This window comes from Gossypium hirsutum, chromosome A08 (genome assembly GCF_007990345.1).
Source record: "Gossypium hirsutum isolate 1008001.06 chromosome A08, Gossypium_hirsutum_v2.1, whole genome shotgun sequence".
Classification (NCBI taxonomy): Eukaryota; Viridiplantae; Streptophyta; class Magnoliopsida; order Malvales; family Malvaceae; genus Gossypium; species Gossypium hirsutum.
This window is the reverse complement of record NC_053431.1, coordinates 20,594,892-20,621,675: the sequence shown is the minus strand read 5'-3', so window position 1 is coordinate 20,621,675 and position 26,784 is coordinate 20,594,892. Positions and strand designations below refer to the sequence as shown.

At 31.8% G+C, this 26,784-nt stretch overlaps 1 protein-coding gene, 2 long non-coding RNA genes and 1 other non-coding gene across 6 annotated transcripts; 2 read left to right on the top strand and 2 right to left on the bottom strand.

Annotated features, from left to right (window-relative positions):
* Nucleotides 1–1,887: 1,887 nt before the first annotated feature.
* Nucleotides 1,888–3,049, top strand: LOC107945597 (uncharacterized). The gene is made up of 2 exons (XR_001696636.2): nucleotides 1,888–2,489; nucleotides 2,767–3,049. It is a non-coding gene; the product is annotated as an uncharacterized lncRNA (long non-coding RNA).
* A 3,803-nt stretch (nucleotides 3,050–6,852) lies between these two features.
* On the top strand, nucleotides 6,853–6,958 carry LOC121205294 (small nucleolar RNA R71). The gene has a single exon (XR_005900378.1). It is a non-coding gene; the product is annotated as a small nucleolar RNA R71 (small nucleolar RNA).
* Nucleotides 6,959–17,897: 10,939 nt separating this feature from the next.
* Nucleotides 17,898–20,715, bottom strand: LOC107945604 (uncharacterized). 3 transcript variants are annotated; one of them, XM_016879669.2, is made up of 3 exons: nucleotides 20,035–20,709; nucleotides 18,917–18,996; nucleotides 17,898–18,137 (listed from the first exon to the last, which is right to left on the bottom strand). In XM_016879669.2, the coding sequence occupies exons 1-3, from the start codon at nucleotides 20,536–20,538 to the stop codon at nucleotides 18,104–18,106; spliced, it is 618 nt and encodes a 205-aa protein (XP_016735158.1). In that variant the 5' UTR covers nucleotides 20,539–20,709; the 3' UTR covers nucleotides 17,898–18,103. The 3 variants fall into 3 exon arrangements, with proteins under 3 accessions (XP_016735158.1, XP_016735165.1, XP_016735172.1); XM_016879676.2 differs by lacking the exon at nucleotides 18,917–18,996 and having other exon boundaries at nucleotides 20,035–20,715; XM_016879683.2 differs by lacking the exon at nucleotides 17,898–18,137 and having other exon boundaries at nucleotides 18,917–19,653; nucleotides 20,035–20,635.
* Nucleotides 20,716–22,459: 1,744 nt separating this feature from the next.
* On the bottom strand, nucleotides 22,460–23,658 carry LOC107945625 (uncharacterized). Its single transcript, XR_001696644.2, has 2 exons — nucleotides 23,121–23,658; nucleotides 22,460–22,826 (listed from the first exon to the last, which is right to left on the bottom strand). It is a non-coding gene; the product is annotated as an uncharacterized lncRNA (long non-coding RNA).
* Between the last annotated feature and the right edge of the window lie 3,126 nt (nucleotides 23,659–26,784).

The window sequence follows — 26,784 nt, the reverse complement described above, 5'->3', positions numbered from 1 at the left end:
ACAAAAGGATGCCCAATTATTTGGTCCGATGAAAAATCGAACCCACCACAATAGGGAACGATTCCTTGAATTTCTAAGCATTGAACATTGCCTCGCCTTAGAAAACACGAGTGAAATTCTAAAGGAATATTCAATTATTTTGAACAAACAGGAAATCGCAACCCAGCACGATAGGGCACGATTCCCGACTTGCCAAACATCGAGTATTGCCTTCGTTTTGAAGAATTTTTAAAGACGTGGGTGAAATTCCAAAAGAATATTTGATTGTTTTGAACAAACAGGAAATCGCAACCTAGCACGATAGGACACGATTCCTTGAATTGCCAAATATCGAACATCGCCTTCGTTTTAAAGAATTTTTAGATGAATAATTATAAAAATGACTTAAAACATATTAATGCGACTTGTAATGAGACAAAATTAATCATAAAGATTCGGATTTTATAAAACCCCATTTCATAAACCGAGTGGAAAACCATGATATGGGATAATGTACGCATGTAAGATACAATACTCGACGAACAAGAATAATGTGTCTTATTTAATCAACTAACAAAATAAATAATTAAATATAATTAACCTAAAAAATATAACCCGACTACAATCTTGCATGGGAAATAATTGATATATAATACAATAAAGAAACTAATAATATAACAATACAACACCACAAAACAATAGATAAAAATATGCCAAAATAATGTATATAGCATGATATAAAATAAATTGATCATAAAAGCTAGCATGTGCTAGAATCCGAAATATTTTATGTAAACTAGGAATGTATATATGCACAAAAATTTGAGTTAGAACATCAAACAATAAAAATATAGAGTAAGTAATATGTATACTTTAATATATAAATGAATTTCAAAAAGAGTATTATTAGAAGCATTTTAAAAAGACAACTATACTAAAAGATTTAAATCCAAAACTTATCGATTATATACAATATACATAAATATAGTAATGGATGTCAACATAAATTTTTGAATCAATGGCGTACATGTTAGAAAGTTTTAAGACAAATAGATTATATGAGTATAACCATATAAAAATATTTAAAAGAATGTATATGAAATACTATGTAATATGAAACTAGTGATTGTACAAAAATAATTTGAAACAAGGTTTATTCATCCACAATAATTAATGTCCATAAAGTAAAAAAGCTTAATATAAACAACGCTTATACAAAAGGATAATAATATAGGAGAATATTTGAAACAAACAAAATATATAATACCAAAATTAGATTTAAAATAAATAAAAATATATATAAGTAAAATTAAAAAATATGAACATATTCAAAATAGGATTCAAATAAGTAATTCGATATAAATCATGTATATGTATATACAAATATTGATATATGAAAATAAAATATTATATAAATCTTTTAAACATAAAATTACATGAAGAAAATTCTAAAATGATTATATGATATAATAATTCAAAAAAATGTACAAAATGTTTTTTTTAAAGAAATACCAAAATAGACCATACACATATAATAAAGAATGTAAAAAAAAATATGAAAGGTTTTTTTTTAAAAGGACAAAAAAAGGTATGATAAAATATGTTTTATATATGTAAGGTTTTAATATCTATTCAAATAGATTCGAGAGAAATAATATATGTGAAGTAACATAGAATTAATAAGATATATAAAATAAAATCTAACTTTATCATGACCTACGTATATTTAATAGTATATAAGAAAACTTGGAAGATATATTATACAAAATCTTTAAAACCATACAATATACAAAACTAAAGAATATCTTAATAACTCAAATATATATACATTCATATATAAAATAAGTATTGAATAAATAAAAAAGAATAAAAAAATGAATTATACAAATCAAAAGGACTCAATTAAAATAAGATTAAACTAAAAAGATAATTAATAAATAAAATAAGCTACTGCAATTAGAAGAAGGACTAAAGCTTAACGCGCTCGAACAAACGAGGATTAAAAATGAAAATGTCCCAAATACTAAAGCGCAGTGTTTAAACGCGGATTTATTTGAAACAAAATTCAAATTACATGGGCAAATTTAAAACATAGAAATGTGAATAAGACTTAATCAAATGTTAGCGCAAAAGAGGAAGGACCATTTGTGAAATAACCCTTAATAACCAAAACACGTGGGTCTGATCGTACATGGGCGGGTCATCGGGTTTTTTCATGAAACGATGCCGTTTCAATGCCAACACTCCAGGCATAAAACGACGCCGTTTTGAATATGTATGTAAACTAAAACTTTGCCCTAAAACATTCATTTGGCTGATTGTTCTTCCAAAACAGATTTCAAAACCCCCATTTTTCTTTAAACTCTTCAACCCCTCCGCATTCTCAGTCGACTGTTGGGTTTCACCGGCGCGTAATACGCCTCCACCACCACCGAGGCTCTAACTGAATCCGCAAGGATCCGTTCACCTTCGAACCGGAGAAGTAAACGATTAGCAACACCAAAACTAAGGTAGAAATCCTCCCATTTTACGTATTTATGCAATAGATTCAAAAATAAATAAATAAAAATAGCAAATGAGCAAAAAATGGAACACCTTTAACAATGTTTCTTTGGCTAATCGTCTCTGTATATATTTTTTGTATCTTTATCCCTTTTTTTAGAGGAAGTCCCCCTTTTACAATTTTTTGATTTCTCTTTTTATAACCGAAACGAAAAGAAAAATACAATATTCATTTTTGTCCTTTTTTGCTACCATTTCTGCTGCTTTTCTTTTGTCCTTTTGCAGGTACAAGGCCGTCTGCAAGCGTGGTATGCTGGTACGAAGACGTGGAGGCTGTACGGAGGTGGCGCTAGGGCTGGGGTCATTGCGGCGCAAGTAGAAGCTGCTAGGGTTCCTGGCTATGCTTCTATTTTGGGCCATGGGGTATTGGGTTAGGGTTAATGTAAATGTTTTGGGCTGTTTTTTATTATTTGTAAAAAGGGTCTTGAATGTTGGGCTTGTATAGTGTATTTGGGCTGTTTTGTACTAAAGACTTGGACTGTGGACATCTTTTTGGTTTTCTTCTTCATCTTTTTGTGTTTTTAAATTGTTTATTTTTAGTGTTGGGTCCGGGCTAAAATTGGGCATTACATGGGTTATTTTGGGATCTAGAGTTATTGTTACCCATATATTGGACTTGTTCCTCCTCGATGCTAGGGTTGAAGGGTTGATATTCTGTGCATGCTCCTCCTCCATTAGAATCGCACTTCATTTGTAACAGCCTATTTTCAGTGAAATTGGAACAGTGGTTTCGTGACCACAAATCTGAGCTAAAAGAAAATTTTATTTTAAAATTATGACATGGTCTATATTATGATAGAAAGGTTGCATAAAAATTTTGATAAAAAAATTTTATTGCTTTTGTAGTTAATTGAATAAAAATACATTTTTGGGACTCCGTTCTGGTAAACCGGATTCGTAAATATTTTTAATAAATAATTACGAAGTTAGTTGTGTGGTTAATTAGGTTTTGGATAGGTGAATTTGTTAAATTAGAAGCAATTGAGTGGAAGGACTAGATTGAACATAGGGTAAAAGTTGAATTATAAAATAGAGAAAATTCAAGGGACTAAATTAGAAATTACACCATGAATTGACATGTGTGTGGTAAAAATAATTTCCATGTGTATAAATAATATACATATATTAGTAATTATTATATATTTACTTATAACTTAAGTAAATATTATTATATTATTATATTATTATATTATATTAATTAAATAAAGTAAATAAAATAAATTAAATTATGACAAGTGTGTGGTAATAATAATGTAAATGTGTAATAAATACATATGTACATTTGTAATACATATATGTATTTATTTATTATAGATATTATAATATAATAATATAACTAAAATATAATAAACAAAAGAAACAAAAGAAAGAAAAAAGGGAAGAACATAATAGAACCAAAAAAAAAAAAACTGGGGAGAAAGAAAGAAAAGAAAAAGGGAAAGAAAGAAAAGGGAGAAAATGGGGTTTAAGGTTTCAAGTTCAATTGGTAAGCCAATTTAGTTCCTTTTCTTATAATTTTGATGTTTTTGGAATCCTAGAATAAAATACTACTTAGTATATGTTGAAATTTTGAAAGTTAGTAGATTTTTGGACATGGTTTATGTTGAATTAATTGATGAATTAGGGGTTAAATTGATAGAATTTCAAGTTAGAATTAGGTAAAGGATTAAATTGAAGAATAAATTAAACGTTTTGTGTAAAAAGGGACTAATTTGTAAACTTGTGAAATTTAAAGAAAAAAATTCTGAATTTTATGAAATATAAGTGCTGTAAATGTGAGATGTAAAAATCAAATAGGCTTGGAACAAGGATTATTTTGCATAGATATTAATTTCCAAGCCTAAGGACAAAAATGAAATTTATGAAAAGTTTAGGGGCAAAATAGTAATTTTGTCTAGAACATGAGTTGAATTCAAATGAGTATGAAATATGTTGAATTGATGTTAAATTTATTTATATAGACTCGGAAAGATCGAAAAAGGAAAGTGATCATGGAAAAGAAAAGATATCGGATTAAAAGAATTTCGATTACAAGTTGCTATCGAGGTAAGTTCGTATAATTTGAATGAGCATGTAAATATGTTAATTTAAATGTTGTATTGTATTGTATATGATGTATGAAATTGAATATATGAATTATATAGATGTAAAATGAAAGAAATGATACATGTTTGGAAATTAATAAATGGGTGAAATTCCGTTTGAATATTGGTGATCGATGGATAATGGAAATTTTCCGAAATATATGAGGTTCTGCATGTGTTGCAGAAATGGATTGAGCTAGGATGGAAAAATCTGACACAAGCCTTCTCGAGAATTAAAAGTGAATAGGATTTATTCCCGATTCACTCAAAGAAATTAAAGTGAATAGGATTTATTCCTGATTCACTAGAAATATATAAAGTGAATAGGATTTGTTCCTGATTCACTATGGTAACTCAAGGTGAATAGGATTTTCCCTAAAATGATAATCCTGATTTGCTACGGTTACTTGATATGTAACTCGAGAGAGTGCTTGATGATTTAACATCCTAAGGGCTAAATCCTGGATATGAATTGACGAAATATGAAAACGTACACTTTGTGTGTACTCTTAGAAAATCCATCAATAATTCCAATGATTCAACGGATGAGATAGTAAAACAAAACATGAGAAATATGAGATGGAATGAGACAATAGCATGATGAGCTCATCTATGCCTATTGGTACGTTTGTTACTAACGTGTTTGATTGAAATGTTTATGAATAGGCAAATAACCAAAATGAATGAAAATTATGCTTTTATATGATTTAAATATTAAATATGATTGGTAAGTTTGATTCATGTTATATGAACTTACTAAGCATAAATATGTTTATTAGATTTTATTTTCCTTGTCTTATAGTGCTTGAAAGCTCAGAAGAAGTGGAAGACGGGTCGGAGACTTCATCACACTATCATCCTGTCAATTTTGGTATAATGGTTTACTTATCTTGAAAACGGCATGTATAGCTAAATTAGTGAAATAATAAATGTTACACAATGTTTGGAAGTTAGCCATTGGTATGGCTAGCAATGATGTATATATATATAAACATATGAGTTCATAAGGTTATAAATGGTTCTCATACACACATGGATGAAATAGTATAAGTATGGTAAGGAAAAATATGCATATTGATGTGCCATATGGTATATTAATTAAGGATATATGATATTACATAATAGGTATTTGTGATGTTAAAGTAGAGTTTTCTTACATGAGGAACTATGTTCATAATATGATAGTGAAGGAAAATAAAAAGGGAATGATAGGAAATATTGTAGTGAAAGGAAATAAAGGTGTTATAAACTTAGTCATTAATATTTTGCACTAAAACAGTCTTACATAATAGCTGTAGTCTGACTTTGAAAATCCACCAAAAATTGTGAAAATTGAATTATAGGTTAAATTAAATATGAAATTAAATCCTATTGAGTCTAGTTTCATATAAAGAAAACTTTGTAAGCAAAAGAATTTCATATTAAGAGATATTTGAATTTGTGTAAGACAGAGTCAGGATGATTTTGAAATCCCCTGTTCTAAATTTAGAAAATCATTAAAAATTGTAAAAAATAATTTTGAGTTATAATTTATATGATTAGAATCCTTGATTAGTCTATTTTCAAAATAAATAAACAATAACATCATTCGAATTTTTTTCTAAGAGATAATAAAATTTTTGTGAAGAGGGGTCAGGACTATTGGACAGTGAAACAAGGGTGAATTTAAAGAATAAACTGTACTTATTGGCTAGACCAAAAATTCTGAAAATTTTATGGAAAAAAGATATGTGAGTCTAGTTTTAGGGAAAATTAGTGGTTCTCAATTTGGAGTTCTTTAGCTCAAGATATAAATAATTTAATGACTATGACTCAGGTGGACAGTTTTGTTATGAACATAGGAAAATTTTTGAAATTATGTATAATAATTCTATAAACTTCGGTAACATATTGTAACCCTATTCTGGCGACGGATACGGGTTAGAGGTGTTACATCATCACTGGATGTACCTACAAAGAACCAAGTAAACCATCAATCTTTTTATTTAGAAGTTCTACCTGGTTTGATAGCATAGTAACCGAATCGACGTTATAAACGCCTTCCGTTTTAGTTGACTTAGTCTTCATGACTTGCCACTGATAGTTATTCAGTGACATCTCTTCAATAAATTCGTAAGCCTCTTCAGGTGTTTTGTTATTGATGGTTCCCCCGGCTGCTGCATCAATCATCTGTCTTGTCGAAGGGTTCACACCATTGTAGAATGTTTGAACTTGCAACCATAGAGGTAATCCATGGTGAGGACACCTTCACAGTAGGTCCTTGTATCTCTCCCATGCATTGTAAAAAGTTTCTAAGTCCATATGTACAAACGAAGAGATATCATTACGTAATTTGGCTGTTTTAGCTGGTGGAAATTATTTTAATAAAAAATTTTCGGTCATTTGTTCCCAAGTAGTAATTGACCCTCGTTGTAACGCCCCAATTTTCGGGAATTCTGTGAATGTTGGCATAGGTTTAATTATGTTAGTGGGCCTTTAGAAGGCCCAAGCTTAAGATAGAACCCAGCAATTTTAGTTAATTTTTGTTCCATAAGAAAAAGGGGGGTGAAATTATAAAATAGAACCTATGTGAAAATGTTTGAAAATGCTATAGGCTAAATTGAAGTGGCCAAATAAATAGGAGTGCAAAATAGGAGGATTTGCATGACAAACCTCCCATTTTACATAAAGTGGTCAGCCATCATGTTGTTGTAGACAATATGAGCATTTGATATCCATAATTCATGGTACAAATTGATAATGAGTTAGGTAAATGTTCCATGATAATGGGTTAGGTAAATGTTTCATGATAATGGGTTAGGTAAATGTTCCATGATAATGGGTTAGGTAAATGTTCCATGATTGGAATTTCATGTCTTTTGTATTAAAGAATTAAATGGATGAAATATGAAATTTTATTAAAAGAAAAAGGGGTGAAAAGAACAAAGTTTTTTCCATCTTTGTTCATCATAGCCTAAAGTTAGAGAAGAGAAAGGAGAGGAGAAAGCTCTTGAATGTTCGGTCACTTGGGGAAGAAAATTGAAGGTAAGTTCATGGTAGTTTACTTCTATCTTGATGTTCATGAGTTCTTCTTGATTCTACCTTAACTCTTGAAGCATATTTTGGTTTTTAGTTGTGTTGTGAGCATTTAGTCATGAATTAAAATGAAGGAAATGGTTGTTGTTTCATGTTCTTTTGATGAAAAATGGAAGATAGGTGAAGTTGAGCCAAACAAATGAGCATGCATGTGCCTTAGATGCTAAGGGGAAAAATCGGCTGACATGTTGTGCTTTAAAATGATGAAATGGAGATTATACTTAAGTAAAATCATAGATATGTGATGATTGATTGGTGATATACATGTTTAAATGACAAGCATGCAAGTTAGGTGTGAAAGAGTGATTTGGTAATAAATCTGCTTGGGACAGCAGCAGTAATGTGACTTTGAAAAATCACCATAAATTGTGGGAGATGAGTTAGAAGCTTCATAAATTATGTAATTAAATCTTAATGAGTCTAGTTTTAAATGGAATAAACGAGAACATATTTTGAATTTTGTACAATGAGAAATTTGATTCGTAATGAAGAGTGGTCAGATTAGTCAAACAGTGAAACATGGGAAACTTTAAGAAAACTCTGGTATTGATTGGTCATACCAAAAATTCTGAAAATTTTATGGATAGAAGATATATGAGTCTATTTTCAGGGAAAATTAACGGCACTTTATTTGCAGTTTCGTAGCTCTAGTTATAAATAATTTAGTGACTGTTGCTCAAGAAGACAGCTTGCAGTGAAATTATGATTATGTGGTGAATATTGACAAAAATTTGTTAATGAGTTGCTTATTGATTTCTTATAAGCTTACTATGATCTGTAGGTGTGGTTGGCCGAATATTGTAAGGGGTTAATACGTAGTTCGTATTTGAATAGTTAGATTAACGTGTTAGTAATCCAATTGTAGGCAGTTCGTGTGTGGATCTCGTCAGCATATCGTCGCAAACAGGTGTGTAACTAACAGCCTCTTTCTTAGTCTGGATCGGCAAAAGTCGAAATGTCGAAATGCCGAAAACCGGTATTTTGTAGATTTGCGAGTGTGCGAATGCTCGTGAGGTAAATCGATTAATGTTTTCGGTAAGCTGCAAAATTTGGACTGCAAAGTGCATGATTTCTATGCCCTCGATATTTTTGGGCTTAATGGGCCAAAATTGGAATGATGGGCCAACGGACCTAATTTAGTAAGAACCCTCGGTACGTGATTCTGTTAGTACGTGAAAAGTGGGAATATGCATGAAAAACCCTAAAATAGATAAATTACTGAAATACCTTTAAAAGTGGAAAATTTACAATTTTACCCCTAGTAGATAAATTATCGAAATACCCCTAGGGTTAAATTGACCTAAATGCATGTTTGACTATTGTTATTTACTGCATGCCATGTTGTTATTATCTGATGCATGGGATTGGGATATTGACGGAGGAAGTACTGAAAGTGGCTTGTCCATATACTGGAGGCTTTGCCTCAATTTACTGTTAACTGAGCAGCAAGGCTGCAACTGTGGAGTGTTGGGCTGGGTGGGTTGAGCTATTCCCCACATGGAGTGTAGGGCTGGTACGGGTGGAGTGTAGTGGTTGGTGGGTTGAGTAGTCTCCCCAAATGGGCTTGCATATGTTATTGATGTTGCATGTATTTTGAAATGGGCCTATGGGCCATACTGTTATCTGAATAAGGGGCTAAGGCCCAGTTTATTGTAATCTGAAAAAGGCTCTGGTCCAGTACCACTGTTACCTGAATGGGCTTAGGCCCAATAGGCTTGAGCTGACTTGGGCTTTGAATGGGTTTTCCTTACACACTGAGTTTTCCCAAACTCACCCATTTTATTTTCATCCACGCAGGAAATCCCCAACCATAGTGGGCTTGGAGCTGTGAGGGAATTCGGAGTGGCTACCCGTTTTGAAAGTTTGATTTTCTTCTGGTGAACTGGACATCATTTTATTTACGTTTGAAGTTTTGGGTTTTTAAATGTAATAAGGCCGCTTAATTATTTTTGATGGTTTTAATATGTATTACTAAGATAGGTATTACTTATTTTAACTGTTGAAATTGGATAGCTTTAGGGCGCGTTTTCAAAAACAACAATTGATTTCAAAATAACACGACAACAAGCAAAGCTTCCACAATGAAAGTATTTTCCAAAATTAATCACTTTTACTAAAAATGACTTAATCAAATCCGTTTCCTAGAAATATCCATGACGTTAAGGTGTGGCAATGGCGGTATGCATGTCTAGGATTGGATCCGAAGGGAGCTTGGTACTTAAGCAGTCCGATCGACTCACCACTTCTTTTCCGATTTACTACCTGGTGCACAGCTTCCATTCACTTTAACCTATAATGAAATTATCTTTTAAAACACTAAGTAAGTATTTTTGTATCAACAATATAAAATGTTTTGAACGCTTCGATGTGGCATGTCGGATCCGGTCATAACGTCTGGGCCGGGTTTGGGTTGCTACACTCGTGGTAACGAGTTCAATCACTATTTAGCTTTATTCCTCAATGAAAAAGGGAATAACCGAAGACGAATGGTATTGTCAGAAACGCCATTAATTTTAAATGTATCACAGAATTCTAGAAAATTTTCCAAGTGAGTGTTTGGATCCTCATCTTGCAAACCATTAAACTGAACAAATTGCTGTATCATTTGATTAGTGTTAGGTTTTAGTTCAAAATTATTCGCAGCAATAGCAGGCCTAACTATACTTGACTCAGTTCCTGTTAAAATAGGTTTAGCATAATTATACATAGTACGCGGAGCAGGATTCTGATTAACAGCAATCACAGGAGGTAGCGAATTTTCTTGGTTTTCAGCCATCTCCTCGGTTGGCGTTTGAATATTGTCCTCTTGCTCGTTTTCTGTATATCTTAAGCTTCGCCTTATTTCTCTTTGGTTTCTGCGAACTGTGCAATTGATTTCTTTTTCAAAAAGTAGTGGTCCTGACGGGTTTCTTCTAGTTATAAACTATAAAAACCTGCCAAGAGAAAGAGAAAGGAAATTAACAAATAATAATAAAAATAAAATAAAATTAACTTGCAAGAAAAAAATAAATGGCTAAAGCAATAAAAATTGAGTGTTCCTAATATCTTAGTTCTCCGGCACAAGTGCCAAAAACTTGATCGTGATATTCGTGTGATAAGTTTTATAAATTTATAATGAATCGTTCTTGAAACTAACTATTATCATGATGAAGGCAAGTGTACCTATCGAACAGTAGTATAGCTTTAGCAAGACCGAATTGTCGAACCCAGAGGAACTAAAAGTACTAGTAATGACTGTCTTCTTATTATCTAGCCTAAGAATAATGGGGTTTGTTTTAACTAACTAATTAACTAAACTAAGAAATCGCAGAAAATAGAATTGGGGAATTACTTTTGGAAAACTCGATTGATTGAGACAATACCTAAGGAAAAATCCACCTAGACTTCACTTGTTATTTGACTCTGAATTGGGCGATTTATTCATTTGACTTGATCCTTAGAAATCCCTAAGTTATATTATTATCCCTCTCGAGACTAACAACATCTAACCCTAGGTTGAATAATTGAAATATCTTTCTAATTAACTCCCTAAGATTGCATTAACTCGATCTATGGATCCCCTTATTAGGTTTCATCCTAATCTGGCAAAATCTTGTCACCCTATCTCTAGGCGCACAACCAACTTTGCTTAATTATGACAAATGTACTCTTAGACAGGGTCTATTCCTCCTCTGAATAAGAGCTTAACTTGAATCAATATCCTGGAATATCAAAACAAGAATTAAGAACACATGATTAAGAACAAGTCAAATATTTATCATACAATTTAGAAAATAATAACAAGATTCGTCTTAGGTTTCATTCCCCTTAGGTATTTAGGGGATTTAGTTCATAACTAAAAAGGAAAACATCTCAGAAGAATAATGAATACAAAACATAAAGAAAACCCAAAACTCCTGAAGGGAAATTGAGGGGAGATCTTCAGTCTTGATGATGAATCCGACTTCTGAGATGGATCAATCAGCTTTCCTTGAGCAGTTTCCTTCCTCCTTCCCTGTGTGTCCTTTTTTTATCCTCTAGGGTGTATTTATAGGCTTTGGAATGCCCAAGAACCCTCAAAATTGGCCTTTTTTGAATTGGACTCAACTTAGGCTCGGCAGGGACATGCCCGTGTGACATGCCCATGTGCGATTACTTCAGGCCATGCTCGAGCCTGTTAGAATGGCATGGGCGTGTGTTCTACCCGTGTGAGGAAGTCCAGGCAGTGTTGATTTTGTACGTTGGCCCATTTTTCCGTTTTTGGCTCGTTTCTCGTTCCTTTCACTCTCCTATACTCGCCTAAGTATAAAATATGAAATTAAGGCATTAGGAGCATCGAATTCACCAATTCTAAGGAAAAATTATCCATAAAATGTTTTAACCATGGGGTAAAAATATGTATAAATTACGGTTTATCAATTCTTTATTTTGTTCTTTCGTAATTTCTTAACCATTCATGTTACAAAGGGCCTTACAAACAAAATACCTTTGGTTCGCCACTCATGCTGGCGTACTCTAGTCTCGTTGTTTTTACCATGTTACTGTACTGGGTTAGCCATAACACTTCTTACTGATCTTTTCTTTTAGAGTTCACCATACTTATTGATCCTTTAGAAGACTTCACACACTGTTTTACAAGAGTCTGCTATGAGTTCCTTTCTTTTCATTCAGAGTTCATCATATAGGCATTTCTTTCAAATGGTTGCCGCAAGGGTCATTCTTTAGATGGCACCACGAATATCTTCCTTTTCAGAGATAGCCACAAAGGCTTCCTAATCTAGAGATTGCCACAAAAGTTTCCTTTTCATTAAGTACTCGCCATTCCTTTCATACTCTCGCCACAAAGACGTCTTTTAATAGGTTTGTCATGAAGGCTTACCTTTCTAGAGTTTTTCTACAAAGGTTGTCCTTTTAATAAGTTTGCCATAAAGTCTTGCCTTTCAAGAGTTTTGCCATGAAGACATTTCTTTCACTGGTGTTTTAGGCAACAAGGATTTGCCTAGGCTCACATTTCATGAGGTTTGCCCCTCATTGTCCTAGGACATGCAAAAAACCACATTAGGTAATAACCTTCCTTTAGTCTTTTCATATAATGCTATAACACAACTATGGTCTTACATGATATGATCATTTAGGTGCCATGGGCTTGTCCTTTCAGAGATTTGTGTTTTTAGTCCCAACAGGCCCCTTTAAACGACTTTGGAGACAGACACAGATTCACCATGCATTGACCCATCATACAATGGCATGCTCATGACAGACATATCCATACTTCTGACTCATATACATACCATACTTATTCAAATTCATGTCCTCTACTTGGTCCATCAAACTTCATACAATCCATACATGCAAGATCATAAACCTTTCATTTCGCATTAGAGTTATTACATCATACTTTACTTGTAACAACCCATTTTAGACCCTAACCGGAACGGTGATTTCGAGACCACAATCCGAGTCAGAAAAATATAAAAAAATTTATTATTTTTTGTGTTTATTTTGAGTGAATTTATATCTGTGAAATTTTCGTGATTTAATTTCGTCGTTTAGGTGTCCGATTAAATAAAAGAACTTAATCGCGTAAAATAAAAATTTAATGGTTAAATGTGAAAGTGCCTAATTGTTGTTGTCTTTATTAGTGGAGGTACTTATAATGCAAATAAACCCTTGAAATGTTGCATGGACACATTCGGTCAAGAGTAGGTGAATTATAAATAGTTTATATTAAGGTTAAAATAGTAACTTATGAAATAAAATGTTATAATATAAGATATATCATAAAATAATAAGATAAAACATAATGTGCTCATATTTCCTCATAGCCGGATATCAAAATAACCAAAGAAAAGAAAAGAAACCTAGGTTCGGCAATATTCAAGCTTAATCAAGGTATGTATCTAGCTCGGTTTTTGATAATTTCTACGTTTTTGAGATCGTTGCTTAGTAACCTTCAAGGCCCATGCTTTAATTTTTGATTTTGATGAATATTTCGAGTTGTGCCATTGTTGATAGCTTGTGATTTTTGTTATTTGATGATGAAAAATGGAAGATATGTTTTAGATTAACATATTTTGTATTGGAGTTTTTGATGATTTTGAGTAATTAGGACTTAATTGTAAAAATAAAAATTTGAGGGATTAAAATGTGAAATTGATAAAATATAGGGACTTTTATGAGCATGGGTACTATTCGGCCTAACATGGGTGTTGTGAAATTTTGTGTTTTATGCAATAGGGACTAAATTGTAAAAATTATAAATGTTAGGGGTAAAATGGTAATTTGCCTATTTACGTGTTTTTGGGCTAAATTGAATGAAAATATGTTTGAATGAGCTTAATTTTAATATGTTTAGATCAAGAACTAAATAAATCGGACTTGGACTGGGGAAAAACGAAAGTTGTCGATTAGCAGCCCCGTCCCGTTCTACGACATCCAAGGTAAGTTTATAAGAAAATAGGCGTGTTTAATTGTAGTTAGATATTAAAAATACATGCTGTTATGAAATGTTGAAGTTTATATTTGATATAGCCGAATATGGAAAGGCTTGATTACTTCGTCTCTAAATTCGATTCGACTGAGTTACGATGTCCGAAAACCCCGTATGAACCTTAGGAATAGCTAGGATACATATGTCATGACATAGGATTCCGATATATGTGTGCGAGTAAGTCCATGGCATCGATAAGTGTTTACGAGTAAGACCCTGTCTGGGACAGTGGCATCGATATGTGGCTACATGTAAGACCACGTCTGGGACGTTGGCATTGTACGATATGAGTGATAATCTGAGTGTCCTATCCGATTCCGAATGGTTCATTGGGCAACGGTAAATTGTGTACGGATGTGTATTACGAGTTAAATGGCCAGGTATGAATTAACTTGATATCCACTTGAGCTAAGGTATGATAATACTATGAACCTTTGTTATAAATCATGTGTAATGTTAATGAAGAATTTGTGTGTTTGGTATATGTATTTGGCTTGTGAACGAATGATATGTGAATCATTGAAATGTTACTTAACAGGTGTACATATAAATCGTGTATTCGGCTACTTAGGTATTATATAAACATTGGATGACATTTGATGATTCTTAAGTTGTATAAAAGAGTAAATGGATGTGCGGTTATTTTGGCTATTAGTTGGAAGATGATTTATAATGTATTAATTAATAGTATTCGGCTTAGATGGTTAAAAATACATTTCATTTAGTTAATATGAACGAAATATGTTATTGAGTTGTTTATTGCTTATGACTTACTAAGCTGTGGTAGCTTACTTTGTGTAATATGTTACTCTGTTTTATAGATTTTGAAGTCAAGCTACAAGTTCGGGGATCGACAGTCAAGATCATCACACTTTCTACAGCTGTGGTACCTTTGAACTAAACTTGAATTATGGCATGTATAGGCTGGTTTTGGAGTTAAATATTTTGGAAACGAATGTATATACAAGCCATGCGAAAATGGCTAAATTACTTACGTTGGTTTTTGATTGTGCTTTGGTTGTGGTTGTTTCTTTTCTTATGTTCGGTTTTAGATTGATAATGGTATAAGTTCATTTTGATTCATATGTTGTGTGCCATGGATGAATATAGTATGGGTTGTGTATTGAAATGTTGAATTAGGTTAGTGACTTTGCATGAGGTAGGGAGAAATATGCTGTAACTTATAAACATTTATAAGTGATGCTATATGATTGAGTAACAAAGTTGGATTATAATTTAGTAAGTGACAGGATAAGTTCGATCATAAGCTTGCTATATTAATTTGGATTTGTTTGAGATAAGGTGAAATATACATATGTGAATTTGTTTTTATGCTTTACTTTAGATTCGTAAATGCATGGACATAATTCATAGTAAGCCTAGATTTGGGTACTACCATTCGGTGATCAAAGGTAACAAGTAGTAAATACATGTTAAAATTGTTTTGATTATTTATTTGACATGTGCGCTTAAATGAAGTGTGTGCAAGGATTGTTATTAGCAATTTATCTCCAGTTTGATAAGTTAATGAATTTTTGCATGATAATATATTAAATTATCATTAGGGCTCTTTTAGGGACTTATGCTAAATGGTAAAAAAAAAAATGCGGTTGAGTTTGGTAATAAATATTGTATTCTTAATGCGATAATGATTTATTAATTTAACATTTTAATTTGCCTTATAGTTTTGTTTGGTCATGGTCAGTTACAATTACTTATATGTTTATAAGTACATAAAAAGTGAAATAGACTGCCTTAACGTATTACTTATGAATAACATAATAGTTAAAGTAGTAATGCCATATAAATAGATAAAACAAAGAAATAATAATGAGATAACCTGTACATACACGTGACATATGTATCCATTAAGCCAAATGATTAATAATGATGCCATAGATGTGTTCCATGTTTCGTGTATGAAGTAAACATTTAAATTTTGTATGTACATTTTAGATTATACATTATTTGTGATGTATTCTATATCTTAAATTTATTTTAAGATTTGATAATGAATTGAGTTATGAGCTTATATGTGATCTGAATTTTGATTTATAATTTATAAACGACGTTTGTATGAATAATAGTTTAATCGGTAATACCTTATAACCTTAATCTAATGACGGATACGAGTTAAGGGTGTTACATTACTAGTTTCATTTTCATCATTTTATCACCTAGCATAGAAATTTCTAGAAGGCATATTATAAATGCGAGAGTTAATTTAGGGACTCACCTGACTTATACCTCCTTTATAGCTCCAAATTCCGGATCTAGGCCTTTTTCTAACGGTCAGTTTCAATCACTACTACAGAACAGGGAAACCCATTAAGGTCTAGCCATAAACCCTTAAATAGAGCCTTATGTCATTAACCTTACCCGAAAGAATGAACTTATTCTTATAAAACATATCATGGAAGATCTTGGATTTTACCTTGGCATGAACCACCCATAGGTAAAGATCCAGATTAGCACCCCCGCTTTTGTGAAGGGAGGAAGCACTCTCGACTGCTTTAGATCTAGACCAAAGAAATACTTTTTTAAAAAGAGAGGAAAAACTCCCCTTCTCTAATTTCAGATTATCTAAATATACAATGTTTTTCCCTATAAGGACTTGACACACATCAAAAATCTTATTCTACCTACCGTATGGGTGGTTTATAGCAATAAGGAAACGTATACAACAATCCGCAATTATATGTATAAATAATTATTTTTGGGTCAAAATAATGCATAATTTTGCGTCAACAACTATCCTATATACAAGATAATAAAATGATATATTAAAAGTATGATATAGGGATTCAGGAAGGAAAGGAAGGGAAGTGTATAAGCAAAGTAAGGCTGACGAGTTAATGGTTTTGATTTTTAACATTAGATAATGTAAATATTTATGAAAACGACATAGTTTTGCCTTTTTTTTATCTAGATTTTCAGATAACTCGAATTGCGTAATTCATATTTGAGTTAAACTGAAAAATTTAATTTTTTTATTTGAGTTTATTCAAATAACTCGATTAACTTGAATAACTTGAACTATTTAATTCAAATTTTAAATTTTTTATTGAGTTTTTCGAATAGTAATTTCTAGGTCCATTCTAGATGTGTAAAATAGTAATTTCTTTAAAATTTTAAGGATTTTTATAGTTTTGTACTTTTTTAAATTTTTAATAATTATTTATGATTTTTTACAATTTTTTACCATTTTAATATTCTTTTTGTAATATTTGAAATTTACGTCCAAAATAAATTTAGACAAATAGCTGTTTCAATTCATTCCGAAAGTAAAATTTTAGTAATTTTTTAAATAATTTTTAAGGTCTTTTATATAATTTTTAAAATATATGTTGGTATAACACACCACATCAGTAACTTATTAACATAGTATTCTACGTGTTAGCTCTATAAGCCACGTTAATATTATTAACAGTTAAACCAATTAACTAATAATTTCTAAAAAGAGCTAATTAAATAATAATTTTAAGTTCGATAGAATTTATAAAATTAATATTTTTTAAATTGGATTAACAATCAAATTGGTTAGATTGTCGATTCGTTGGTCTAACTGATTCAATTAAAAGATTATTAAAAATTTTAAAAAATTAAATTTAAACAAATAACATTTTTAACCGGTTCAATCGTTTATCAATTTTCAATCTGAATGGTTCAAAACCACTATCCAAATTGATATCTAACCAACTGGTCCAATTCAAACAAGGGTCACATCGTAAAACTGAAACCCCATTTATATGCCTAGCGAATTGAGGCAAAGAAATAGATCTCACACATTAAAACTATAGTTAAAATATGTACGTCCATTATTTACAAAATCTACTTATAACACATTCTGATGCCAGACCCATCCTTTTGGAGTCTGCACAGTACCTCTCTCCATTCCATGCCAATACACCACTCCATGGCACCTACTCCGTAATTAGCTCCTCAATTTCGTTTCTAGGCGTTGGAAGCTGAAATTACAAACGTCACTGGACATTAAACCACAAGGAAACTCAAATCTCAAGCCTCTGGAGCATACAAATAACAAAAAACAGAGTCCGAAAGGAACTCTTAGGAGCATAAAGGGAAAAAAAAGAAAAAGAAAAGAAAGAAAAGGTATTAATTGATTTATCAGCATTAAACTGAGTATAGTTTACAACTAATGTTTTCCCTTAAATGCCCATAATCATGGCCTGAGCTGCCCTGTGAACACAAATAAGTAATTAAGATTATGATGAAATGCTTGATGTCTTGAGTTCCAAATTAAACACCTTCATTAAAGTGTGGACTAGTGAATGGTGTTTCAAGCAAAAAGGAGGAAATCAAAGTTATCAAATTACACAATAGAGAAGCATTTGAATCTAGATTAATGCATGCAGATTGCGCATAGCATGATGACCTTTATTGGTGGGTTACCAAGCATCAAGTATATGTAGATAAATATTTGAAGAAATTGACTGCCATTTTAACACTTCTTTCATCTCCATTCTTATCTTGTTCATGCATGACTAATACCACATTAAGAATATATGCTAAAATATACACTTTTTTCATGTCAACATTCTCCATTTGTCCATGATTCATGGGGCATAATCATCTCGTATATCTACTGACGACATAGATAAAACATCCAGGAGCAAAAGAAGTTTCAAGACATAAAATTGGCAACCAAATAGCTTTTTGTAGATGTGAACAATGAATCATATTCCATAGATACAAGGAAAAGAAATAAAAGGATGAAGATTTTGACTTTAATGTCCCATTATGATACAACTCCAGAAAGAACTGGTAACTTGAATTCAGGTAAAATTTCCTTGTATCTTCATGAAGCTGCATAGAAAAAGAATTTTGAATCTTAAATTAGATAGCCACATTTAGTTGGACTTGGATGATGGGTCCTCCATCTAAGGAGCCTCCAGTATACAATTAAATTTTAATCCTAATAAGATAGTTTGATGAAAGACTTGAAGGACTAAAATACTTTAAAACTCATCTTCTTTTAGCGTATCTTCGACACATTTTAATACTGCCTGGCAGCTCACCAGGCAGGTGACCAATCATTGACTCATACTGTAGACTATAAAGCATAAGGGACACCAACTCACTCAACGAAATACTTTTATTCTTTGCCTACCTCAAGTTCCCCTTACTTTCCTCCAAGAAGTAGAGATAGGGAAAACTAAAGTTCCCAACAATTTGATTACTCAGAAGGAGTAAATGCTTGTAAAATTGTTATGTAATAAGCCATGCCATTTTAAGTAGTTCAATGAAATAAAATCGCATTAGCAAAGACAGAAAGGGGTTAAAGGGGACGATGTGATTTGGTTTTTTTTTTTTTTTTCATCTTTCATGTCTGTTTTACTCTCCATATTTGGAGTTGGTGACTGCTCCTGAACATATGTCTCCTCTTTGAGAATGCAATGTCTCTTAATATTGCACTCAACACTTGATGACATGGATATATCAATATCACCTTCAAAAACCCTCCTGGTAGATAGAAAAACTTTAGAAAAATTTGAAACATAGTATCACCCTACAGCTGATCTTACAGAGTTTTGAGGGGCTGCTTATTTTTGGGGAAATGTTTTTTTTTCCTTATTTACTTTGCTGTAAATATGACAAATAAAACAAGATAAATACTAATTATAGGGTTGCCTTAGTCGGAGATTGAACTAATACTAACAAGAAGATAGTCTTTGGACTAAAGCAAAAAAAAGTAAGGAATCCTCCCAATACTTCTGCAACACCTTCAACTAACTCCCATAAGAAAGGAAAGGAATCTAAGAGTGAGTGGGGAAGTTTGGCTGAAACATGCCTAACTATAAGAATCCAGATACAGAAAACAAACTAAAAAAAATTAGAGTATACCTGAAGAAGTGATTCCGAAGAATATTTACAAGAGCCCGTAACCTCATCACGGCAAGAATGGATGGTTTTGAACTGGTCAACGTCTAGCTTTTTGTTGATGAATCCAACTTGGAAATATATGGAGTCGGAGGGTGGCAAATCGACCTTGATCTCATTCACATCGAACCACAAGAAGAACCGCTGCACCTGAATGCCTTCCAAATCGGTAATGGAGCCATAACCCAGTTTTCCAGTGATGGTCTTTTCGTAGTAGACCAAGTACTCGAATTGAATGTAGCAAGGGCTGTCCAACATGACGATGAACCTCCCATCATCGTGGAGGACGTAATCGGTGACAGTGCTTGGTAGAAGCCCACTGGGGAGACCGAATTTAGGAAGGATATCCCAGACAGAGGGAGGAGCAGGCTGAGGCTCAAGGACTGATAGAGATTTGGGGATTGAAATGAGGAAGATTAGATAGGCTAGAGCTAAACCCAGATGGGAGTTGAAGTGGTTAGCCGCCATGGATGGAAGATGGAAGAAAAGAAATGAAAGTTTAGTGAAGATATTTGAGTCTGCGGTCTCTGTATATCCTTTTCATCTAATATAGAGCCTAATAGAGATTAAATCTATTAACGAAGACCGTAGCATGGTAACAAGTGTTGCGGCTACATTCCGCAAGCCCATCTCATATGCTGGTTGAAGCCGGCGTAAGATTTCTAAAGAGGCAGAAAAATCTGCCTTTGCACAGCTGGTGGTGTGCCACATTGATAAAATTACTTTTTTCTATAGTAAACTGACATAGGATTTCCATTTTATAAAATACTAAAGCTTACTTAAGTTTTTATGTATTAGAGCTATTATAATTTTTTTTCTCATATATCGAATTTCACTCATTGACTAAAAACATTCACATAATATTGGTGGTCCAAAGATTTGGCTTAATTGGTAATGAATTGAGTTGCATGCTGGCCCCCATGTTTTTTTTATAGTTTTGAGCAAAAGTATCACGTAAGTTATTGTAATAAAAGTTAAATTACATGTAATATTTTTTATTAATAAATTAATAAATTAGTTTCTATATATAAGATTAAAGGATAAATATACGTTAGCATGCTATACTAATTTTTAACAATAGAAATAGATGAAATTTTTAATAAAAAGAATTAATTTACTCTTTTAATCTAATGTACAGGAATTAATTTATCCATTCTTGAGTAAAAGAGGCAAAATACAAATTGATGGATTTATTTTTTAAAGTGTTGTTGTGTGTTAGGTTTTTTTAGGAAGGTTTGGCTCTTTTGTGGTTTATAAGGCCTTCTTGTTTCTGTACAGTATTGCTGTGTAATCCACATTGACGTGGTTTTTAATTATTTTCAATTTGATCCCAATTGATGACAAAATTATAAAAAGAGGACAACTTAATCAATTAAACTTATACATTGAAGTTGATTGCACTAACCAACCACGTCAACAAATATAAATAAATTTATAATATTATAAAAATATTAAAAATATAAACAAGCGCTTAAAATTATTAAAATTATAACAAATTATAAATTTCATTTTTATATTATAATATATACAAGCGCTTCCATTATTTTCTTTTTTCTTTTCGTTTCAAACAAAAGTTGAAGACAATACTTCCCTCCCTTCCTTATTTATCTACTTTATATCTCAATGCAGGATCCCCACTTAAGTTAGAGATTTAAGAATAATATTAACATATTTTATATTTATTTAAATTTGTTTTGATCTGATATAAGAGTTTAAAATTTTATTTTAATATGTTCATATTTGTAAATATTTAACCACACTCATTTTAGACTCGTCTATATTATTTTTTAAAGAATAAATAATATGTATTTATATTATTTAATAATTTAATATTTTTATTTATAGTCATCTTAATATTTTTTAATATTTACATTATAGTAACATTATATATTATTATATATTTAATTTTTATGTGTTATAAATTATATAATGTATAAAAATAATATAATATAAAATATTACAAACTTAAAAAAATAAATTGAGCTTAGGCCTTAAATGTTGTTGTTAAGCCTCACCTTTCCACCGTTACAACTTTTAGTTTTAGAGAATAGCCCAAAACTAGTTGAATATTAAAAGAAGGATAATGAAATTGTATTGTTGTTGGGTTTGCTCTTTTAGCTCTCTCATGTGCTGTTGTTGATATGTAGGGGTGTATTCAATTCGGGTTTGTTTGAATTAAATTGTTTTATTTGGTTTTTTTACTTTTGAAATTGATAATGTCTAAAGTGATAATTATAGTTGAATTCAATTGGTCAGTTTTTTATTAAATTTAGGCTTTGTAAAATAAAATAACATCATCTTAAAAATTCTAATATTGCAATTCTTAATTTTGTTTTTCACAACAATCATAATTCATGCTCTAGATTTATTTATACATTTAAAAAGTCAATTAAATAATTAAATTAATATCATAATCATTGTAGTAGGCCAAATTTGCCCGACCCATATAAAAACAAAAAAAAACAAACTAAAAATAAAAATAAATAAAATTATAACAGCCCATTAAATGTTTAAAGTCCAATTACATAGCCCAAACCCAATTACATAACCTAGACCTATTTTTAAAAAATCCAAGACCCAAATACAGGCCCAATAGGCCTAATGTCTAAAACAAGAGCCAAGGCAGAAACCCTAGCAGCCTTGGCTTGCGCCGCAACACCCCCAGCAGCCTCCAGGCGCCGTACAACGTTCGTGCCTCCACGTCAACAGCCCTCGTACGCCAGCACAGTCTCTGTACGACGCCAGCGCACCTGTACCTGCAAAGAAATGGACAAAAGGACAACAGCAACAATGGCCAATACAAAAAAGAACAAAATTGTATTCTTTTATTTCTTTTTTTTGAACATTCGGCTATAAAGCCGATGAGTTTATATTGTATAAGGGTTCTTTTTTACTCAAGCATACAGAAGAAATAGAAAGCAAAAATAGAAGGTGATTTCCGATTAAGAGATCTCTAAATGCTTTATTTCCTTTAGTTTCCTTTTTTTTTTGATTTGTGGTTCTTATATGTGAAAGAAAATAAGAGAAAGAAAGGAGGAAAAGGGGCTTACCTGGTACGTGCGTCATGGGTCACCCTCTACTTTGTTGAAATCGAAGTCAGAGGGAGACCTAGAGGCTAAAACTCTCGTCCTCTAGGCATGATGTGCAGGTGATTGTCCGGGGAATGGGAATCAATGGAGGAAAGGGGATCTAGGGTTTGTCAAATGAGAAGAAAAAGGGGGAGGCTAATGTCCTGCTAGGGTTCGGCTGAATGAATCCTTATTTAGCCTTTTAAAGGAGCAAAAACGGCGCCGTTTGGGCCAAATGTAACGGCCAGAAAACGACGTCGTTTGGCACTATGCCCGACGACCCGACCCGAGAGCCCCTGGGATCCGCGTGTTTTCGCGGTGAGGGGTTAATTTCACATTAAATCCCCCCCCTTTTGCCCCGCGTTTAAACCAGCCCATCTGCGCTTCTTTTTGCTTTTTAATTTCTTCCTATAATTTGCTCTATTTCGTAATCAAGTCCGCGCTTGTGCGCAGCGTTTTAGGGCATAGATTAATTCCATTCTGGGCCCCTACGCATTTGTGCATTTCGCACTTTGGTCCCCTTTTTGATTACTTTATTTATAAATTAGCCCATTCATTGTAATTGTATTTTGATTAGATCCCCCTTTTATCTAAATAGTTCATTCCCTTTATAATTTGTCCCTATTTTTTATTTTATAAATTATTTTAATAATTTTATTTCATTTTAAAACCACTATTGTAATGTTTTATTTTTTTTATATATACGCTATTATACATATGTATACATACCTTATAGTAAAATTATTTTATTCTATGCATCTTATTAATTCTATATTATTTTACGCATATAGCCTTTTAAATTTATTCTCGTCTTTTATTATATAATCTTACATAACATATTTTTTAAATTATTATTATATATATATTTATATTTGGTCTATATATTATTAGACCCATGTATTTTAATGTGTATTTTTGCTATGATAATATCTTTTGTATATATGTTCTATATAAATTATTTTTATACTTACCTATAATAGCATATATATTTGACTTACATACATTTTTTAACCTATACGTATTATCATTTTCTATAGAAATTTACATGTAATTACTTTTAAATTTATGTATATATATATTAATACATTCACTACTTTAATGGATTTTTCTATTTTTAAAACCCTTTTTGCTTTGTGATTTATCAAGTATTTTCAATATACATATATGAAACAATTTTGGAAATTTCATTTTTTTTTGTAATTATAAAATTATTATCTTTGAGTAGATCTATATATTATATCGCTTAGGTGTTTGTGTAGTCTATTATTTTAAACGTTTTGATATAAGGATATGTATAATCTTATGTTCCTTTTTATAACAAACTTGCATGTACATATGTTTTATAAATCTATTTTGTGTATTAAGTCTTGTCATATATCTTCATTCTCATTCTTTTATATTACATTATTTAAATCATCATGTAGTTGGTCAACTTATATTTTATACGTCCATTTATTCGTCATTATTGTGAAATAGTTTTATCCCATGTTGCTTCTTTGATTTGCATTTTATTTTGTGCCTCTAATAATTTTATTATGCCATATATACTGCCGTTGCATTTTATTTATTCATTGTTTCATATGGCCTTGTTAATTATTCTTCATGCATGGTTGAAATTGAGTTATATTTCCAAACTAGTTATGCTTATTCATTTAAGTTATTGTAGTTGATTGTATTACCTTCATTTTTTTCATTGTCGTATTTTTATGCATACACATATTACCCCATTCAATGTTTTCCTCTTGATTTTTGAAATGTGGTTTTATAAAACCCAAATTTCGTGATTAATGTCGTCTTATTTCAAATCGAATCGATGCGTTTTAAGCTAGTTTCACAATTTTTTTTTAAAAATTCTTTAAAACGAAGACGAGATTCGATATTTGGCAATTTGCGGAATCGTGCCCTAACGTGTTGGGTTGCAATTTCGCATTTGCTCAAAATAATCGAATATCCCTTCAAAGTTTCACTCGTGTCTTCTAAAAATCCTTTAAAACGAAGGCAATACTCGGTGTTTGACAATTCGAGAATCATGCCCTATCGTGCTGGGTTGTGATTTTTCGTTTGTTCAAAACAATCGAATATTCCTTTAGGTTTTGATTCATGTTTATTAAAAACCTTGCAAAACGAAGGCGATGTTCGATGTTTGGCGTGTGACAGCCCTAATGTGACCCTAGTCGGGAAGTGGTTTCGGGACCACAAAACCGAGTCATAAAAATAATTAGCTGTCATGTTTGATGCTTATTTTATGTATATATGCATGTGTGAAAATTTCATATTTGAATTTTGTTAATTCTAGGTGAATTTTAGTAAATAGGACTTATGTGAGAAAATTTAGAAATGTGCTAGGCAAATGTAAAGTGTCCTATTAATGCATGTTATAAAAATGATGGGTATGCATGTCAAATTACCCAAAAATTGAGCTAGTGGCCGGCCATGCTATGGGTGGAAACATGTTGTGTTAGTGTGTTATGTTAGAAAGAATAAAAAAAAGGGGTTAGTATTAAAGTAATGCAAAGGGAGGAGTGATGAAAAAAAATTGTCTCATCCATGTTTCCCCCCCATAGCCGTGAATTGAAGAAAGAAAACAAAAAAAAAGTGTTCATTCTTGAACATCTTTGGCCGAATAGAGGAAAGAAAGGAAGGGAAAGAGCTTGGAGAAAATCGGCTATGGTGGTTCACTAGATTAAGGTATGTTTAATGTTGCTTTGAAAGTTCATACATCCCTTGGATGATTAGTCTAAATTCTAACTATCTCATGGATGGATTTGGGGTTATTAGAGAGTTAGTATTCGACTAAGAGGCTTCAAAAGTTTCGGTTGAAGCCTTGATACTATTAGCATGTTAGCTATATGGATGTGTTATGATGCTTGAGGTGTTAGATAAATTTAAACTCATCACCAAGTTCTTTAAGCAACCCAAGTTAAAAGTTTCGGTATTGAGGTATCTTGAGCATTCGGCCATGGTAGGAAGTAGAAGAAAAATATGGTTGTTGTTAGATGAAGTAGAGTCTAACAAATGAGCACACATGTGCATTAGTTGCTACATGGAGAAGAATCGACTAGCAAGTTGTGTGCTAAGGCCGAATATAATTTTGAACATTATTGAGTAATGTATGTGTTTTGGAATTGATGGAATGGAGAGTATGCTTAAATTGCGTTATGAACAATTATATGTTAAATCAAGGTTTGCTAAGCTAGATATTAAGGTGAAGTGCAAATGTTAGTATTTGATTTCTAGTGTATATATGTGTATTAGTCGAGTTTTGAACTTGAAACAAAAATGGTATTTAGTCAATACAAGTGACCATATTTGTAGAATGTATTAAGTATACAATCGGCCTCAACATAGACATGCATATTTGGCCACATGAATAAGTACATAGGTTGTTGTGTATGTTCGGCCATAGGTAAGCATATTGATGGCTTTATCTTGACTTAGAAAATTCGACTAAGGAGAATATTGGCTAATATGTTGAATTTGATTCGTGATTTCATACATATATGACTCTAATGCCTAATATATAAGGGCTAAGTACCTTGAATTCCTCTTTGATGTTCAAAATGATTAAATCAATTTATTTGTTAATATTAAGCTCAAGAGCAAAGGGGAACTAAATCCGATAAAGGGAAGGAAAAAGTGATCGAAT